Source organism: Saccostrea echinata, unplaced genomic scaffold (assembly GCF_033153115.1).
Source record: "Saccostrea echinata isolate AGI-Se365-2 ecotype Australia unplaced genomic scaffold, CSIRO_AGI_Sech_v1 ptg000041l, whole genome shotgun sequence".
NCBI lineage: Eukaryota > Metazoa > Mollusca > Bivalvia > Ostreida > Ostreidae > Saccostrea > Saccostrea echinata.
In genome coordinates, this window is record NW_026889790.1 from 2,469,395 (window position 1) to 2,490,239 (window position 20,845).

Here is a 20,845-nt window from a genome sequence, read left to right on the forward strand (position 1 = left end):
CAACTTTAATTTCACACGAAATCTTTAATTTCACATAAATAATAATTTGAACCATTTTTTAAAAAAAAAATAATGTACATTTTTATGATGCGTATGCAACTTTGGGTCTCCTTAACAGCAGTAGATGTTTATAGTATTGTATGCCAAGGAAGATCATTCGATTGTGCAATTTACCTACCGAAGGTAGACAAATAAATCTTAATATTTTTTGAAATATTTGGATTATTTTATCAAAGACATCCGTGATAAAAATATTAAACTTATAGTTTTATTTGCAAAGTACATGAACTTACATTAATTTTTAAAATTGGGAAAAATGAAGCGTACGAAATCACTATGCCCTAAAATCCAAGGGTGAAGAAAAAAGAAAAGAGAGTAACGACAAAATACGCGCATTGATACTTATATGTACAAGTTTGACCCTGGTAGGGTTTGCTAGTACTTGTAACGCAAAACCTGTACAAAAAAAATTGAAAAAACTTTTCTGTTTGGGATCGATTGTGAGGTGATAACCGACTCTTTGTATGGATTCATAGGGTATAGTATCATCTAACTTCATACACACTTTTATAAACAGGTAAACTCTCTCCCTGAACTATAAAAATATTTTATTTTAGCACAGGCTGCTTCCCCTAAATTTGGAATTGTTCTTATCAATCAAATAAAAAGGTCATCTGGCCATGCCTGGGCAACGAATCAATCATCTGCAAAACGCGTACACAGAGATACTGTCAACAGTGACAAATGTAGCATCTTGATTTTTGATAATTTAGGTGTTTTTTTTTTCCAAAAGCAAAACATTTCCCCAAAGGTATGTCTTTAATCGAAGGCCTCGTTACTAAAACATATCCATAAAATTAACAGATATGATGTGAACCTTCGATCAATACAGGAGGAACATTATCACAGACTGTACATGATTTAATTAGATAGAAGCATTCATCAAGAATATTAAAAAACATTTACCCTTTTCAGCTAGAAAGACAATTTCTGTGAAATGCAAAGGTAATTTAACTCCAGCTGCTAGATAGATCCATTAAATTAGGTATGAAGGATTTATTTCAATGGCGCCAACAAATAAATTCAGGATTTCGTGTATGTACGTATTCATATGGTACAATGTCATCCGACTTAAGGCACACTTTTCATAACAGGCGACAAGATTTCTTCTTCCTAAGTCATAGGAGCACTGTCCTTTTCGAATCCAGCGCCTTTACTGACTGCCTCATTTTCCTCTTCGTCAGAGAGAGCTGTTCCTACATCCTCGATTCCTTGCATTGACTGATATTTCTTTACAACCATTGGCCAATCAACTACATCTTCCAACCTAAGGGGCCCATTTGCATGATGTGAAACACGTAGAAATCCCCCTGTGAAAAATGCAAAGGTAGTTTTCAGATACTAGACATTTAAAAGAGATATTGAAGGTACAATATACATGTATACAGCAGTATGCACTAACCATCTGGAGCAACTTGAGTGTTTCTTCTGACAACATTTTTCAACCACCCCGCATTGTGAGCCAACAAATCCACAGAACGGGAGTCAGAAAACGCATCCACGTCGTCATCATCGCTGATGTAATCATCTGCGTGCACGTTACAGAGTTTCCCTGGAAAGAAGAGTTTCATTAAAATGATTTAATTTAATAGGAGAAAGGGAACTATGATAGACTTCACTCAAACAGCAAATTGGTCATGCAAAACTGAGTACATTACCTTTATGCTTATAAATGGCACGACAATATGTAAAAAGCTTTGTGAACAGATTCAGAGGAGAGGGAGTTGCTGATGTCTTGTTCATGTTACGAATGAGCTTAGCACGTCCGAATTTCCACTCCGTGTCTGACTGTTGCTGGATTCGCTGATACGTGTCTGACATCATTGCGATCAAAAGATTAATCAGTACTATCAAAGTCACCATCATATAAATTCCAAAGGTCACCTTGGCCATGTAAACAACCCAGACTGGACTCTGATTGGTCAGGGGAAGTCCATCAGGATCCACCAGACCAAACAGAGAAAAGAACAACAATCCAAATGACTCGATTAGTGTGAATTGTGCTACGGTTGCGTCTCCATTTCCAACTCCGAGGCCTTGGGTTGGGTCCACTGCTTTTGGTGCATATACTGGTTGATATATAGCAAGTAAATGCAACGTGAATCCAGCGATGAATATTAATAATATAACAAGAAATCGTGTCAGGTCTTTCAGTAAATCCCTTATAATGATGGCCCATGGACCAAAAAGATGATGGAAAGACAAAAAGTCTAACAATTGAACAAAACACATCAACAGAGCCCAGGCAAAGAAATAATTCCGGATGAAAATGAGCAACAGTCTCTCGTTTGTGTCAAAGGCAAAAGCCAACACGTGGCAAAATACCCCAATCGCACTAATGCCGATGGAAATTACTTTGACCCAACCTAGTCCTCCTCTGTCACCGGGATTTGTCAATTCAGACACAAGAAGTCCAGATAACCATGACAACAGGAGCCATTCATAGACGCTAGGGATCATGGAAGCAGACTGCCAGATGGGTGCACGTGGATACACAACAGTCAGAAGAAATAATAACATCAGGTAAAGGTGGCTAACGAGGTATGCCATGAATTTGATAATAGGAACACGATTGAACCGGTGACGCAAGGGCAACGAGAACATGAGCCAGATGATTGGAATGAGAAGAAAGGTCATGAAGACCATCACAATCTTCCAGGTGGCCCATTTTAAATTCCCCATCCATACATCTGTTAAGTATTTTTGGACTGCAGGATGTGACACGACCTCTTTCTGTTCATTTTCTATGAGAACATCTAGAAATGGCGTCCCGTTCCAATCAACAGCCTTCAGAATGTGCCCTGCACTGTTGGGACTGGCTGCAATAGCCAAGAGCTCTGTCGCCATGTTTTCACAATAATCCCCCGCAGATGTCAAATCACGTGACCTTTCCTTTTCCCTAACAGCCAGAATTCGGAAGTTGTTTGATAGTCTTGCAGCAGTGTCGACCGGAGCAGGTGATAACAGAATAAATTCCTCAATACATCTGTTGTGGTTATTTTTACCACAGACCATCAAGTCAAAAACAAACTGGAAATAAAAATTCAACTCTTTAACTAACACATGCATATTATTTTCAGAGAACACAAGTAAATGATAACTGAAAGTTAAACCCACTTTCCTACCTTTTTATCATCCATTAAATGATTCGTGTTGTGATCACGCCTCATTAGGAAACTAAGAACGTCTGAGTGATTGGCAGCAGCGGCGAAACAAATGGGAACCTTTCCATCCTTTGTTTCAAACTTAGGAGACGCACCACTCTCTGTAAGGAGCTTTACGACGTTTAGATATCCCGCTTTCGCCGAGAAATGGAGGGCAGTCCAGCCATTCTTGTCACAAGCATTTATATCTGCACCTTGACCCAACAATAACGCCACCATAAAGATATGGCCGTTTGCGGCTGCTAAATGGAGAGCTGTTCGTCCTCGTTTGTCTTTGATATGGAGTTGCGATGTTGATTTGCTTAGCAACAAGGAAACAACTGACGTGTGTCCGCCCTGTGCTGCTAAATGGAGTGGGATGGCGCCCTACATCGTGTGATGGAATTAACTATTATCGGATGTATTAAAAGGGCAAAATTTGAAAATGTATAACTATTTTTGATATAATTTTAGTATACCTGTAAATTTGTGGACACGTCTGCTTGAACGCCAGGTGAATTCAAGAGTAGACGAACCAAGCCCTCATGACCGGATTGTGCCGCCAGATGAAGCGGGGTCAAACCAGACTGGGGGTAACAATATTATAGAAAGGAATTCTTAAGCTAGTCAGTTAATTTTGTATAAAAAGTGTAAAATTTAGCTAAAATCAATTCTGCCAAATTACCTCCGCCCCGAGATCCTTCAGTCCAGAATCCCCTCCCCCAGGGTATTCACTCTTCACGGTGGCGGGAACTTTGGTCAACATTTCTCGTACGAAGTCGACTTGTCCATAATGTGCAGCGCAGTGAATTGCACTCAGACCAGTCTGCGAAGATTGATTAATGTACATTGTATTTAATTTCTCAGTTGATTAATTGCTCACAGAACATGTATTAAAACTCATCAATGTAATGGAATTATGGTTAATTTAAAGCATTCTAAATAAAAATGGAACTTATGTCATGCTCATCAACTAAAAGGATTCCATTCGATGTAAATTATACATTTAACACAGTTTCCGCAAACTCCTAAGTATGTTCAATTTTATGCCATAATTATTACCAGGATTTTATTGTGCTTAATAAAAAATGTATGACTTTGCAATGGCTGGATACTTTTTTGAATTTGATATGTGAACTTGTTTTCACTGTACTTACCTTTTTGCTGGTAGTTCTCCAATTAATATGACCATCTAAAGCTTCAAGAATATTGACGTGACCATGTTTAGCACTCAGATGAATAGCGGTCATTCCATCCTATGAAAGAGGGACAATACTATAAAAAAAAACGCAGGGCTCTTTGGGGACTAAAACCCAATATTTTGAATTATTTATGTATATTAATCAGAATTCTATTTTACCGCGTTTTCATCCGTGGCCGATGCTCCTGCTTTTAGGAGTACCTCAACAACTTCCTTGTGTCCCCCAGTTGCCGCCAGGTGGAGCGCTGTGGAATTGTTTGTCTGGAAAACAAATATTATAATGAGCTATCTTTTCTCGGTTTTAATTATTTTCCTTCACAAGAAACTTTTAATTCATATGTATGAATTTGCAACAGGGTTGGCGTTTTAATTCCTCACCCTGTTTCTTGCAGTGGTAACAACGGTCCGGTTGAACCTCATAAGTTCCCGGATGACAGCTACGCTGCCTTTAGCTGCGGCGATGTGAGCACACGTCATTCCATTCTATAACAAAAACATGGCCGAACATTTAAAGCGTTTCATGTCTGTAATACGGTGGTAGAAAACAAAAATGAAAAGGGATCAGTTTTATACTTACTGAATTAAATGTACATTTGTTCTGAGAACATGCTAGTGTGATAACTGCTAGGAGCATTTGAATAGACATGCAAATGACTTTCATGAAATCATAGAGCACTCATGCAGTGGAATAAAAACTACACACTGTTGAAATTTGGAACTAAGGTTGTTGGGAGTATCAAGGATGAGGGAAACTCAATCGTGATATTTTTCGAACTATCTACCGGTACATTGTGTGGTTTTATTTTTCATTTTAATTTCAACGTCACTTGAATCTGTTCAACATGCACGGTTAGAACACAACAAAACATGCAACGTATACTTACTTCATCCTGAAGTAAACAAACAAGCAGAATAGTTACTGCATCTTAATTTATTTTTACTAGTAATTAACTGAATTTCATCAGATATAATTTTATGATATGCTACAATGAAATCCTTTGATTGCAATTGGTTACCGTGTTTGCCATGGAGACAAGTTCTGGTCTGTGTTTTAGGAACAGTTTGACAACATCTGAATGATCATTTTCTGCCGCAAGGTGGAGTGGTGTTTGCCCATGCTGCAAAAATAAATATTCCATATAGTCGTACGACTCTCAACTCAAAAAAGGGAGAAATTACGAAGCCATACAAACGAACAAACAAACAAAAAGCAGCCTTACTACATCAGTAGCGTTTGCGTCTGCTCTCATTTTCAGTAAAGTGTTGCAAACCTCCATCTTTCCACATTGTGCTGCCATGTGCAACGGAGTTTGTTTCGCCTGGGTGTTGTATAAAATGATTGTTAGGCATGGAGTTGACAACGTTTACATATAGGTTTTGTGTTAAAAAAGTTGTATTACAGATATCTATATCAGTTCTATCTTACCAATGATAAAGCATCAATCACAGCGCTGTGTGTCTCTATCAGCAAACGAACTAAATCATTGTAGCCGTTCTGCGCCGCTAGATGGAGTGGTGTCAACCCTAGCTTAGATTTAGCGTTTACAAAGGCTTTATGCCATAATAGAACGTCGGCAACTTGTTCATGTCCGTTTTCTGCCGCCAGATGGAGCGCTGCTTTCCCATGATACTACAAGATGAAATGCAGAACTTAGTAAAATGTCTTGGTAAATCTTCATATTATCTTAAGCAGAAAATACAAGTAAATAATTGAATGTTTCAACTCTTAAGTAAATAATTGAATGCTTCAACTCTTAAACTCAGCCGCACCTTACCAGATAGTTCTAATGGATGTCAAACGGATGGCAAAATTATCAACTTAGTCTCCGCATATCCATCGTCGCAAGCCACGGGTTTTGTGTCTATTCTATTTCCACAAACCCGTGGCTGTCTCCTACAAATTTCTGTCGTTCTCATGAATATTAATAAATACATTCAACCAATGGAATAACATCTGACGCGTCAAGTCAGAACCAAAGAAAATGATCAGTCTGTCTTGTATTTGGATGTAACCATAACCACGAGCTGTACATCAACTTCGATTCGAATTTCCTTTCTTAATGAGTAACGCTATTCAGCGTTCTCATACAACATCTACATTCGAAACCCTGTATTTTAATGTAAAACCTTGTAAGTATTTTAGAATATACGTTACTCACCTCTGTTTTTCAGGATCTATCGTAGTTTTTTCAATAAATCTGCCACGCACAGCAAACATGATTTCATTATGGGTGCCGCCATTTAAGCGTACCAAAAATTGCTACAGGGTGATTTCATTGGTCAAGGTAAATCTGACGTCACTTAATAAATATTCAATGTTTCAGTCTCGAAAACGAGAGAAATTGGTAGGAGGCAGCCACGGGTTTGTGGAAATAGAATGGACACAAAACCCGTGGCTTGCGACGATTCCGCATATCTTTCTTGTCTATTTCTAGTTCGCTTAAAGATCGGTAGGCCCGTTAGTGTGGTAAGTATTCGTTAGCATGTGTTTTGTATGAAACTCATGCGCTTCTTTTAGCATACCATCTTCGCTAGCAAAGGGTTTCTGATCCGCTTCTTTCCTCGTAGGAGAGAGAGAGTAACGGAACAGAAACCCATGGCTAGCGAAGATGCTCGCACTTCACCGGTCTACTTTCGTTGATGTGTGTTGGAGACACAACTGGGGAATTTCAGTGAAACGGAAAAACCGGACGTGCTCTGGACTCCGAACGTTCAACCGCTAGTCTAACGTTCGAAAACCGTTTTATCAGTTTCTCATGCTTTGTCATTCGTTTTACCCGGTACTCATTTATTACTGAAAAGGTGAAGTCCGTTAGGTGACCGTGCTTGTCTGATATTTGTATGGTTTTCATCTGTTTTATTTGCTTCATACCATGATCGATCGCAAGAGCCTCGAAAAGCGGCGGGGGACGACTTTCAGCAGCGTATTATCAACGAATTGCATTCTGCCGCCGATATTTTAATCCACTGACGTCCATACGAACTGTTCGGTAGAGTCCTTACCTCGTCAAAAACGTCGACTCGTGCATGGTATTGGAGAAGGATTTTTACGATTTGAAGGTGGCCTTGCTCACTCGCCACAAGTAATGGTGACCAACCGTTCTAAAATTGAAAAACAACAAAAATCAAATATGCCAAAGATATCTGAAAGAATCTAAAATATGTCGGATTAACCAGAGATCACCATTACCTTTGACTGTTTGTTAACTGCGTTCTGGATGCTGGTGTTACCAATGTGCTTCACGATCTCCAACAAAATATCCTCGTTCCCTGCACGTGCACAATAATGCAAAGGGGTTTCGTGTGTCTAGAGTGGGGGATTAAAGGATGAATAGATTGCTCTTTATCGAAGACAACAGCAAGAAGTTCTAAAGTAATCGATGTTTTGAATTATGTTTTTGATAAAACCAATATTTAGAAAAAGTACTCACAAGTTTGGTCTGTATTTTCTTGTCCCCATCATATTGAAGAAGTAATCTCATTATGTCCGTGTCTTCAAACTCAAAATGCGTCATACTTTTAACAAGTTCTGCCGCATAGTGCACTGGTGTTTCCCCCTCCTGTAGTTAACCAACCATCAGATGATAAATGAAATGTATGTCACCACAGTCGTCGTATCAAAAAAAGTATGAAAGTGATAGTGACTTACCCAGTTCTGTTGGTTGACTAACATGACGGCGTCTATCCGTGATGACGTCCTGCTGACGTAAGTTACAAGTTCTGTGGCAACAGCCAGGTGACAGTGACGAACAGCAACGTGTAGTGCAGTCTCTCCACTCTGTATAAAAGGACATTGTTTATGGCGTAAAAACGGTAACCTCTACTGTATGGCAGATATACACATTTTAAAGAGGGTCCAAATTATTCAAAAACATTTTGATAAAGAGGAATCCCTGACAGATAAAGAGTGCGACTGACCTTGGACTGTTCCGTGGGGTCGCCTCCCTCCTCCAGAAGAGCTTGTACCATCTTCAGTTGTCCATTTCTGGCAGCAATATGCATAGCAGTCTCTCCGTTCTGAAATTTTTAACACAAACGTAAAAAGAAAAATTAAACTGTGAAACAAAATGATATACATATCTTCCATGGGGTATACATACTTCCCTGATGGCATTGACATCCGCTCCACTTTTTAACAACATTTCTGCGCATTTTTCGCCATCTTTAGTCCTGGCAGCAATATGGAGAGGTGTTTCTCCAGCCTGTAAATAAAACAAATAACATGTGTGTGTTCCCCACCTTGAACATTTAAAGAAAAATCGGGAAAAATATGCTTTACCTTTCCACCTTTGAACTCTACTTGTGCACCATAACCTAGCAACATTTGAACCACCTGAGGTTTGCCATACTCCACTGCTAGATGAAGCGCTGTGTAACCATCCTGAAACATTTTTTCCGTATTATATAAAATGAACGGTTTTGATCTGTTCCATATAAATACAGTTTATGTCTCACCTAGTCCAAAACGCCTGTATCAGGGCTGATACACTACTAGGTATATGATATAGTGCGTGACTTACCTTTGTTTTTGCATCTACTGACGCCCCTTTGGACAGCAAGGCCCTGACAACATTGGTATGTCCTCTCATCGCCGCTGTGTGTAGACAAATAGCACCAGACTACACGAAAAATTGTTAATAAAAGTATTTGCGGTTTTCGTGAGAAAAAAAACACCGAAAGACGCATTGCAGCCATCTTAAAAATCCCTGATACATTTACCTTGTTCGGCATGTGAAGAGGTACTCCTTTTTTTAGAAACGTGAGAGCGGTATCTGGATGACCGTATTGAGAAGCGATGTGCATCAGAGTGCTTCCGTCCTTGGTACGGGCAGAGATGGACGCCTTACATTTGTCCACCAGAAGGTCCACAATGGCGGTGTGTCCACGTTCAGCAGCGATATGGACTGGCACGCGGTCAAGCTGAAATGAATGAGACCATACCAAAATCAGAACCTTGAATTCACGAGCTTGCTATCATTAACTATTGAACATTTGCTAAAATAGCTTCGAAAATGTTTCTTCTATGACTTCAAAATAAATGTGAAAGGTAGATAATTTCATAAAGTTTACTTGTTGAACCAAATTATTAAAGGGTGGACTTCTATTTATTCTCTTGATTTGTTGTAAATAAATGCAAACGGATTTTTGTTGCTAGTTTCGTACTTTGTCGGTTAAATTTGGGTTTGCCTTCATCTGGTACAAATACTTCACCATTGCATCGTCCCCCTCCCATGCAGCGATGTGCAATGGAGTGTGACCTTCTTCCTGAAACCGGAAATGACATCACTAATGACATCAGCACTGTATGGGTGAATTTAATATTTCAGTCATTTTCTCTACTCACATTCCGTATGTCTACCGGGGAGCCAGCCTCTATCAACATTCGGGCCAATTCTATGTCTTTTCGTCTACAGGCAATGTGTAGAGCAGTGTCGCCATTTACCTGTTGAGATAGAGATGATTTAAGAAGAGGGAACAACGGTCAAGAGTAATATCTGGGGTCTGACCAACAGCGAAAACCTAAACTTTAGTCCTCGTTTCTTAAATAAGGGTTTCGAACAATGTCGGTCTTCGAGCGATGAAAACTTACCGTGTACAAATTTTAGACCGATGTCACATATTTGTTCCAAAATTTTAACTCTAACACATTTCAACCATGGTCCAAATATTTTTTGGCATCTAAATAACTTTGTGATATAGCATTGAATTCAAATCAGATATTTCAAAAACAAATATCTTTTACTTTTAAAAAAAGTTGCAATCCTAAGGTATTTAGGAATCAATACCACAGCTGAAAGTTTTAAAAGATTCTAACGATATTCAATACAGGGCGGTTATCTTTTCTGTTTAACCCGGGAAGTACGTTTTTATATCGACAATTAAGATGACAACGCAAAATTACACTGTGTAACAAAAATTATCTAATGGGGTTCTTTTGTATAGTATAATGATCATTTTCTAGACATGATTGCATGTTTCTATAGCCTGTTGGCATTATGTTAACATTAATCCGATAATCTGTATAAACTACACTTAATGTTGCAGAAACTGGCATTCATTTCACTCCCACGAGAGACTAAGAATTTCTCATAAATAGTTAGCAGAAATCAACGTTCTTAGATTTCAACCACGCTGAAATTGTTTTTGATTTGTTCAGATGTAGCTTTGAGTGGCAATGCTATACTTCTTCAAAAGACACAGGCATACATAAAAAAGAACCTCTTGATTCGCCATTCGAGTTATTTCATGACCACACCCGTACCTTTCTCTGTAGGTGAAGCTGGGACTCGGCACACTGTGAAAGTAGTTCCTTACACACCGCTGTGTTTCCCGCCTCCGCCGCCAAAAATAGAGGGATGCAACCGTTCTAACATAAGACAAACATCAACATCTCAGAAAAATAACCATCAAATTTAGGAAACTAAAATGGTTCGTAATATTGCTCAACTCAGAGTTTCAATGAAATTAAATAAACTTTTCAAAAGTTAATCAAATCAATTCAGCTATTTCCAAATCAATCAAGATATCTAAGGTTTTTTTTTTATTTAATTAAACAATGTATAGTTAATAGTTAGAACTCATACTTTATCTTGAGTGAGCCTAAGGTCCTTGTTAGAATTTTTAAGCAGGATCTGTGTAACAGACATTGCTCCACTCTGACGGGCACCTGCCATGTGGATGGGTAGCTGGTCATTGGGCTGTACAGAACAAAAGCATTGTATTTTATTAATCTAGGCAGCACTCTTAAAACGGATACCTCTAAGATTTATTTAATTGTGGAACCTCCAATTCTCGGCTAATGCCAATGCAAGCGTTTACGGATCGAAACTAAGAAATTATAAATGCCAATTCAATACACCAGTAGACTAGAAAAGTGGTATGGATTAATTATACAAGGACCCGTCAATAACCTGGGGCCTGTAAAAAAAATCAAAATCTGGAGACAAAAATACTTAGTAATACCAGAATGAGCACACAATTTCCAGTTTATTCATTGTTATGCCCAAAGCATCAAAGTTCGTAAAGCTTTCTCGCTGTTGAAGATTTAGTTCATAATTCGCCTGTTTCTGTAAAATTAGAGTACTTCATTTTCATTCATATTTCGGTTAAGATGTCCAATAACTTTAGCTGAAGTTGGACTCTGAGCAGCACTACATGGGTGGGGTAAAATTGACAAAAACAAGCATAATTCTTGATGTTACTCCAAGATAGAATTTAATACTGAGTGGAAAAGTAGAACTTCCTGCTGCTTCACACTCAAAAGTAAATTTTTAACATCCTGATGCGAATCCCACTCAAACTTTTTTTTATATTCTCACTTATAAACCAAACTAATAAACAAAACGTAAATCTGTGGTGTAATTGGTGTAATATAATGTACTTCAAAGCAAAATAAGAAGGTAACAATCGAAATGTTCGCTTTAGGACATGATTACTTTTGTGTATTTTTTTTATTATAGATAAAACAGAAGAATTACTATATCGTGCAAAAAATTATTCAATTTGTTTTTTTTTTAAGAACTCCTTCATTAGTTAACTCATTTGATGAATATTAAATTACAGAAATACCAGTTTTAAAAATCATAGAAGGAAACATAATATATATTCACTGGGAGGCTACAGTAACTAAATTCTAATCAAACAGGTGTGCACCCTAAAACTGTCATGATCAGACAATCACAAATGTATACTAGTATTTATGCTACAATAAAATGAACGCAATGACATTTTATCCAGTAAACTTAATATGTATACTTATGTTTGTTCTGCAGTAGTTTCTATTTTCTATATTGACAATCTTCCAACACTTTAGCCTAAAATAACCTAAAACGGCTATCAGCAGAAGTTTTAAAACAAAATATCGAACACGATCCTTTTATGCTTCTGCCTCCTGTTCTGTCAAAGTATTCCATATCAAACACACTTCAAAGATCCAAATGAATACGAATGCCAACAAGATACAACAAAGATCTTGAATGAGAGTTTTCTTTACCGTTCATTTACAAAAATCGGGCACGTTCTCAGACTTTGAAAATTTTTCAATAAATTCATAAATTGTTATTTTAAAGTGTCTTTCTCTCTCTTTAAAATCAAGATAAAAAGGGTAATTATAATCTCTTATCTTTGACTTCATCGATATTTTTAACTGAAAGATTTGATGTAGTACGTTAGCTGTCAAGATAAATATACTGTCTGGATTTAGGTATCATCAACTTCAAAACAAATAAGACCGAAGATTTACACGAAACTTCCATCGCCAATTCAATGGCGAAGTATAAGGGAACACGGAGGGATTCATCGATCTCCCAACTTCCGGAAATGAATGATGGCGCCTGCATCAGATTCGCATTATCATCTCACTAGTCCAACCGCGGGAAAGGGGAAATGAATCGCTGGAGGATGTGTCACGCCGCAAAACAAAATAGAACTGTCTATTAAATTCACGTAAACTGATACCTGATTCACAAGAATGAGAGAGAGATTCCCCAATTAATGATTAGTGGTGCATCACTCATCTCTTTGCACCATGGTGACTTAAAAAAAACTTTAGAAATTTAGATAAGCAATTACTGGAATTGATTAAATTCTTTACAGGCACTTACACCACCGGGTATCGTTTGATCCGCCTTCCTGTTTAGAAGTAGTTTGACCACATCGTCTTTAGCAAATGTTGCCGCATAGTGTAAAGCGGTCCGACCGTCCTAAAAAAAAGAGAAATATTCAAAATAGGCCGATTATAGCAATGTCTATTTATAAATAATCATCTAAGTTTTCTTGTCAGTTATTCGTAAAATAAAATCTGTTTATAGTTCAAATAAGCTCCGGAATTCTGGCAGGTAATAACGCGTCCTTCCCTACAAAAAAGTATAGGTTTAAAAGAAGAGTCTTTTGATGAATGGGTCTGCAGAATAACTTGGAAATTTTAAGGACGTACAAACGCATATGTAGTTTTGAACTTTATTTTCTTACTTCCTATATAATTAAAATGTTACAATACTCCAAGGACCTTTGTGCAACTTTAACAATGCCTAATGATGCTGCACACCTTTTCTAAGACAGTGTTATAGGAAATACCAGCTAACACTACATGTTAAGTAATTTTTGTACATTTTTCTCTGAATAACACACGCCACATTTCTGTCGTCAGAACTCCTCTTATATTTTTGAGTATTAGAAACCCTTTAATCTTTTTATTGGCCATGTCACCTAGATGTGCAATTAAGTTTTTTAAATTTCGATTTTGACCAGGGTTCCCAGGGCTTAGCACTACTCCAAACTTTTCACTTTTAGCTAAAAAGTATTCTGGTATATGATTGGTCAAATATAGATGTGCGAAAATGATACAGAATTTGATCCCAGTCACATGACTTCCGAAGACACTAAGGGTGCATACTAATATTACAATCATATTTGGACTCTGCTTGAACTATATTTTTCGGGAGAATGATCAAGTAGATGCGTTGGGGGCACAAAATCAGTCTTATGAAGCTGTCGAATGTTGGGGATGGTGCAGGTCAATCTCACAAAGATGTTGCATCTCGGGATACATACGACCTGACTGCTTTGGATGCTGTATGTGACCTATATTTTCTGGATGAGTGGATGGTTTAAAGAGTTTAAATTACTCCATTTTAAGTGTCTATGCCTCAATCGCTGGATAATGATCAGTAAGGATGTATATAATTGACCATGCTTCTGATGCTGCGTGTGATCCACACTTTCTGGATGAATGATCATGTTCGAGGCAGGCCAGTTTCCAAATGGATGTACAAGTCTATAACATTGACTGATGATAAATGTTATCACAAGCTGGATAGTGTTCTACTGTGCTGCACTTAATTGGAAGTTTATTTCTTATATACATAAAAGTCCTAATTTTTGTTTTGTCTCTAGCAGTGCATATTATAAATAATGCTTCGGAAGCTGCATTTGCCTTATATTTTTCGGGCGAGTGATCAGGTTCAAATTTTCAAATTTGAATCAGCAAGTGAACCTTAAGACAAGATTTTATAATTGTCCCCATTCTACAGCCATCAGCAATGTTTTGACTATTATTGATAAAGTCATTGGCGAGTTAACCGAGCAAGACAATTATTAACTAAGCTGTTTACTTGCATAGAATCGTTATCATATTTATCATTTTACATCAAACCCCTCGCGCTTTCTCGTGTTTGTTATACAGTTATTTACTCTGGTTATAAATCGTTTCATGTTTCAGTTTTCCATTGATTTTTCAAGCTTGACAGCATAAAAATACCTGTAAAATAATTCTACGTAAAACAAACTTGTTTCCCAATAAAATTATTATTAATATTGATTCGCATTGTTTTATTTCGCAATGAAAATCAAGGTCCCTCTTCTGTTTTAGTAAAAATATGTCTTCATCGCGGACTATCACTTAAATCCTGAAAAACAAATTTTAATTCCTTTCCTAGACACCAATATCAATTTAACCGAAATAAAATCATAATCTATGAGCTTAAATTTCTTGTTGTTCAGTAAGTTTTAGAAAACAGTTATTTAAAGGTTAATTTTGACATTACTGGGAAATTTCCACGGGAACTTTACATAATTATACGTATGCATAAACAAATTTGGATAAATTGAATTCCATGAATAAATATATCTATATGTTGTCAATAAAACTCTTTATACTTAGAAACAGGTTTTTCATTGTATCATGAATGGCGCATGTTAGAAAGTCTTACATGGGCGCGGTCATTAATGTTGGCCCCCAGATCCAGAAGTCGTTCAGCAATTACCAGTTTGTTCTCCCTTACGGCGACCATTAAAGGAGACAATCCACCTTCCTACAAAACATGAAGTACAACTATTAATATCACTTCTAATGCAACTGCTTCTCAGAAAGGATTTGTTGAATTTTTTTCTATGAAACTGGCTCAAAAATTCACTAGTTTCTGTTATGGAAACCTTTAATGTTTACTGCTGGTTTAATTCGCGATTTATAAATTTGGTTTCTCGTAGGATCTGTGATATCATAGAACTTGAACTGTATACAGACAAGCTCATTTCAACTTCACACAACCCTTTCTTCAACATAATTTTCTTCAACTTAACACAGCTCCGTTATCAACTTTACACATCTGGGTTTTTTTTTTCAACTTCACAAGATCTCATTCCAACTTCACAGTTTCTTTCTTCAACTTCAAACAATTTTTTTTTCAACTTCACGCAATTTTTTGAACTTTACACAGTTGTTTTTTCAACTACATACATATATTTCTTCAACTTCCCACAGTTTTCTTTAAACTGCACACAACTCTTTCTTCAACTTCGCACACCATTTTTCAACTTCACACAGTTCTTTCTTCAACTTCAAATTGCTTTTTCTTCAATTAAACACTGCTATTTTTTCAACTTTATAGAGCTCTTTTTTCAGTTTAACACAATTATTTCATACTTCACAAAGTTCTTTTTCAACTATAAACAGTTTTTTTTCCTTTTTTTTCAACCACACACGGCTCTTTTTTTTTTTTCAAATTCTCGCTGACTTTTTCAACTCAACGCTCTTTCTTTAACTTCACCCAGCTGATTTTTTAAGTTCACACAACTCTTTTTTTTTCCAAATTTAGACATCCATTTTTCAACTTTGTCTCAAATTTACATAGCTCTCTCTCCAAATTTACACAGCTCTTTTTCAACTTTGTCTCAAATTTACATAGCTCTCTCTCCAAATTTACACAGCTCTTTTTCAACTTTGTCTCAAATTTACATAGCTCTCTCTCCAAATTTACACAGCTCTTTTTCAACTTTGTCTCAAATTTACATAGCTCTTTCTCCAATTTTAAACAGCTCTTTTTCAACTTCAATCAAGTTTTTTTTTCAATTTCATGTAGTTCTTTTATAGAAGACAATTAGGTTATCGTTCTCATCTAAAACCCCCTGATTTAGTTTTTATAATACTGTAAAATCAGTCATTTTCGTTGGGGTTTAATATTCGTTGTTTTCAAGGTATGAGAGACCCAATAATTCATGCCCATCACGAAATGAAAAAAAAAATGTAAAATTAAATAAATTAATAACAAATTTAAAAAAAATTATTAACAAAAACTCAAATATATTACTACTAATCAATTTTTCATCCATGAGTTCATATCCACAGGAACCCATATTTTTCTAAAATCACGAAAATTTGACCCCACGAAAATATGTGATATTACAGTAATCAAGACTGGTTCAAATATGAAAAATTAGCAGTATTTCTGACATTTTGCTCTTTTATATCAATTTTTATTTAAAGTAAGATTATCTTATGCTTCTTGTTTTTATAAGTGTCATGTTTCTTTATAATTTTATGACATGATAACAAAAAATATTAACCTTTTTTTCATTTTCATGATTACCACTATTTTTCTTTTTAAAAAAAACTTCAATCTGTCTCTTTTTAACATGATTAAGATATTTATAATGTGCATTTCTTAACAGTAAATTATTAAATTTCTTATTTTCAAGCAAAACACACTTCATTTTTCTCTGAGAAAAGGGTCATAAAAAAGTATAATAAAGAACATACATGGATATCACTTTTTCAGTGGTGAAATTGTATTTCAACAGAGATACTTTAACGACTCATAACACACCAAAAGTATCTCTTTAAAATTATAATTTCACTGAATTTGTTCTCCTGGATTTTAACATTTTTTTGTATAAATTTCAATCCGACATTGAACGAGAAGAAACATCCAATTACATGAGCCATTTCTTTCATTATATAAATCATTCGAAGTTTCAAATTTCATTTCTACTTTGTATGGATTGACTCTCTGATTTAATATGATTTACATTCTCTGCGCTGAAAATGTCCTTTGATAAGTCATAAAATATTGCGCGATTTTCTCGGGTCGGCAGACTTACTCGATAACATAGGACATTTTTCTGATTTCACCCACCATTAAAGCTCTGTTCGCCTCATTAGGTGTCAGTTACATAGTAAACACAGATTATTAACACGGAATATTGATATAACATTCTTAAAATTTTCTTTGTCAATACGCCGTGATTTTTCTCATGCACTTCGTTAACAATGGAAAAAAACAGTCCAAGTATTACAATTGTAAGGATCCATTTTATCTGTTTTGGGGGCGGGGGGGGGGGGGCGGGTGAGGATCTGTTTTGGGGGTGGGTGGGCGGGTGAGGATCTGTTTTGGGGGCGGGCGGGTGAGGATCTTACTATGATCTTACTGTACTAGGTCGAATGTCGTATACTGGACAGTACCGCACATTACACGTCAGGGTCTTTTTTCGCGTTCTCATGCAGGTAGCTATTTGCGCTTCAGTTTCGATCGAATACAAACAAGTTTATTTACAGTTATTTTCTTTATGCATATGTACTTAATGCATTACTTTCCATATTCAAATATTGTCTATACCAATGTTGAAGGATAAAAATTGATAGAATATTGAATAAATATACTGGTGAATAGGTGTACCATGAACTGATTTTTCAAATATGTGTACGAAACTTAATTAAAAAAAAGGGTTGTAAGCTTTCTTCCCATGCATTGCTAGCGGATGTTTTAAAACATTTATCTGACAAAAAAGGGGAGTTATCCTGACCTTAGCGTGCTGTTCAGTTTCAAAAATCTATAGAGATACTAAGTGTCCTTCATTTTGGGTAAACAGAGAAGATGTGTTTTACTTATCAAGTTAGTGTTCATTGAAAATCACAAAAAAGTCATTCATAACAAAGATTACCGTGTGGTTTATATTTAAGTCTATTCAAAAATTCGCGAAACTGACATTGTCATTCAAACCGTTGACTTATTTCAATTTGTGTCAAATTTGGCGATGACTAAAATTAGCGCATTTAGTCAGCGTACTGAAATATTTGTTTATTATAGTCAGTCGTTTAGCTGATCATACTAAGATATTCGTCCAAATAAGAAATCTTTTTGTCTGGTATAGTGAATATAAATCGTACGACATCCGCACATCATTCTATACAAATCTTCTTAAATAAGATTTCTTAAGATCGAAGTAAAAACGTTTTATTTGAGTTTTTTTATTTGGTCCCTTCTTATGGTCTAAACCCCCCAGTTAGTGAAAAAGGAACGGTACGTATACCAAAAAATTGGTAAAATATGTCACATGACGAAAGTTCTTTAAAAAATATCCGATGAACTGAGCTGTGATGTTGAAGAACAAGACAGTTTTCTTACGATTTTGATTATCTTGTGTCTTCTAGATTTCTTCTCCCACTCTCTTACCTCTTCTTTTTGTGATACATCCGGGTTTCCTTTGTCCAGCGTCCGGAGCACCTGTTCTAACAACATCCACTCCCCCTTCAGACTCAGGGATAGGACTTTCCCCAGCCCCGTGGTCCCCGATCCCACAGAAAGATTGTCCAGATCTGTGCTTTTTACGGATACCCCGCTCCCTATCCCACTGGATGCCGTGCTGTTGGCCGCTGACGCGTCGTCCGGCTTGTCGTTGGCCGGAAGTCCGGAAACAGACATCCTGTCACTCCATTTGTCGCTGTTTAATTTGTCCATTTTGTGGGAAACTACATATTTAAGATCCCGTGTCTTCTGTATTGCATTCTCTCCTCACACTAATATATCGATGAAGCTAATATAAAGCATTGATTTAGGTGTGCGGTGAAGGCACTAAATCGACGAAGTTATTTCTAGAAAAAACGAACTCTATGTACGTTGTCTTAATTAACTCAACTACTCAGCAATCATAAGAATAAAAGAAAACTGGTAACTTTGCTTTTCAAATGATTTTTTGTTCACAATTATTTTTTTGCACAACCCACAATTTTATATGAATGTCCCAACACTACAAACTCGGAGAGAAATCAGACTTGGCAAGTTCCTATCCAAAGTAACGTTGAATACCTAAGAATTTGTTTATTAAAATCATGACAGTTAATTCATATCAAACTCTGGGTATTTTTTTTTAATTTTACATCACTTTATGCTCAGCAGTTCGTCGAATATTTTCCATTTTTATCCTTGCTACAATGGCTCTCTGATGGCAACACTAATATGCTATCTGCATCGTATTATTCTCTTTATTTATCTTGCCTCTCTGGGGCATCGCACCGCTGCCTGTTAAATTAAAACGATAAAGAGTTAATCAATATAAAATAGAGGCCGTGCGGGTAGATACGGAAGCTGGATTGAGTCACGTGGTTCAGGTGAAGTTGAAAATTTGTAGACGCGTCACTATGGAAATTAGTGTATCAGTGTCTAGCTCTCCATAACATAATTTATCGTCATAACAAGTCATCAATATAGAAATTTTCAAATACAAATTAAATGGACTCTGCAATTACACTGTGAACATGGTTTTGTCAAAGAATCGTTTGAGTACTTTTCGATCTTTTTGTTATATCATAATCTTCAAACGATTTTCATGAAAGAAATGTGAAATCCACGTAGCTTTTCCTTGCGTTTCGAATGTGCAATAAATCGTAAAAATAAATGGGAATGTATGTCGGGGTTTGACTTACAGGAATGGTGGCGTGCGAATCAAGATTTATAGAGAGGAAGGGGTTCGAACCTATTCAAAGAACTAACATGAATGATAGTGTGTAAATCTGAGACCATACAGGAATGACGGGATTTGAACTTACTAAGACACCTTACAGAATGACGGAGTTAATTTATATTTATTCAGAGACCTTAGTTACTAGAAAAACGGGGTTCGAATCTATTTAGAAAACTACATGTATTGGAATGAAAGAATTCGAATCTACCTATAGATTAGTCTCGTTAAGGATATCCGATCCTCAGCCAGGAAGGATAACTCTTAAATTTAGTATTTTATTTAAAAAGTCTCAAAATGAAGCATGAAATTGAGATCTTTTCATGCAACAATTTACATTTTATGCATCTTAATATGATTCAAGGTTCTTTGAAGTCTTAGAAACGGCCTTGTAAATATTTGATATTTGTACCCCACAAAAGAAAAAAATGAATTCATTTTTAGAGAAATTGAATTTCCTTTAGTCTAGCATTAGTTACAACTGCTTATAAGCATGATATGAAATTAGATGTGATATGTGATGTCTAGCAATGATAGCACAAGCTTTTTACACTAAGTATTATATCACAATTGAAGTAAAAAGAGGAACTAAAATAATGAATAAGCATAAAAAAGATAAAATTTTCTTCAAATGCCTGGATACCTATATTTTTCTATCCTAAATTATATTTGTTGATCAATTTTCAATTAGAAAATGCAAAGCTGGTGTTTTTATCTGCATTTCTTGAAAATATATTTGAGATTTGATAAGTTTCCCTATATAATATGATTAACTATAAGGATGAACTTTGAAGAAATTCCATGGGTACGTTCACGTTATTATTTGAAATCTGAGACATTTTTGTGAGCATTTTCAATTACTTAAAAGCTGATTTTCAGAACCTGAGGATTGGAGTACCTTAAACCAGACTTTCAGCTGTCCTCATAA

At 36.2% G+C, this 20,845-nt stretch overlaps 1 protein-coding gene across 1 annotated transcript; it reads right to left on the reverse strand.

Moving 5' to 3' along the window:
- Window positions 1–913: 913 nt before the first annotated feature.
- On the reverse strand, window positions 914–19,055 carry LOC133200743 (serine/threonine-protein phosphatase 6 regulatory ankyrin repeat subunit B-like). The gene is made up of 28 exons (XM_061336525.1): window positions 18,633–19,055; window positions 15,114–15,215; window positions 13,008–13,106; window positions 10,989–11,102; window positions 10,667–10,771; window positions 9,749–9,847; window positions 9,568–9,669; window positions 9,124–9,324; window positions 8,925–9,023; window positions 8,684–8,785; window positions 8,505–8,606; window positions 8,323–8,421; window positions 8,054–8,182; window positions 7,836–7,964; window positions 7,595–7,711; window positions 7,408–7,506; window positions 5,831–6,034; window positions 5,625–5,723; window positions 5,421–5,522; window positions 4,783–4,887; window positions 4,564–4,665; window positions 4,361–4,459; window positions 3,889–4,029; window positions 3,683–3,790; window positions 3,186–3,590; window positions 1,719–3,090; window positions 1,463–1,612; window positions 914–1,370 (listed from the first exon to the last, which is right to left on the reverse strand). Exons 1-28 carry the CDS (start codon window positions 18,915–18,917, stop codon window positions 1,174–1,176), a joined length of 5,067 nt encoding a protein of 1,688 aa, XP_061192509.1. The 5' UTR covers window positions 18,918–19,055; the 3' UTR covers window positions 914–1,173.
- Window positions 19,056–20,845: the final 1,790 nt, after the last annotated feature.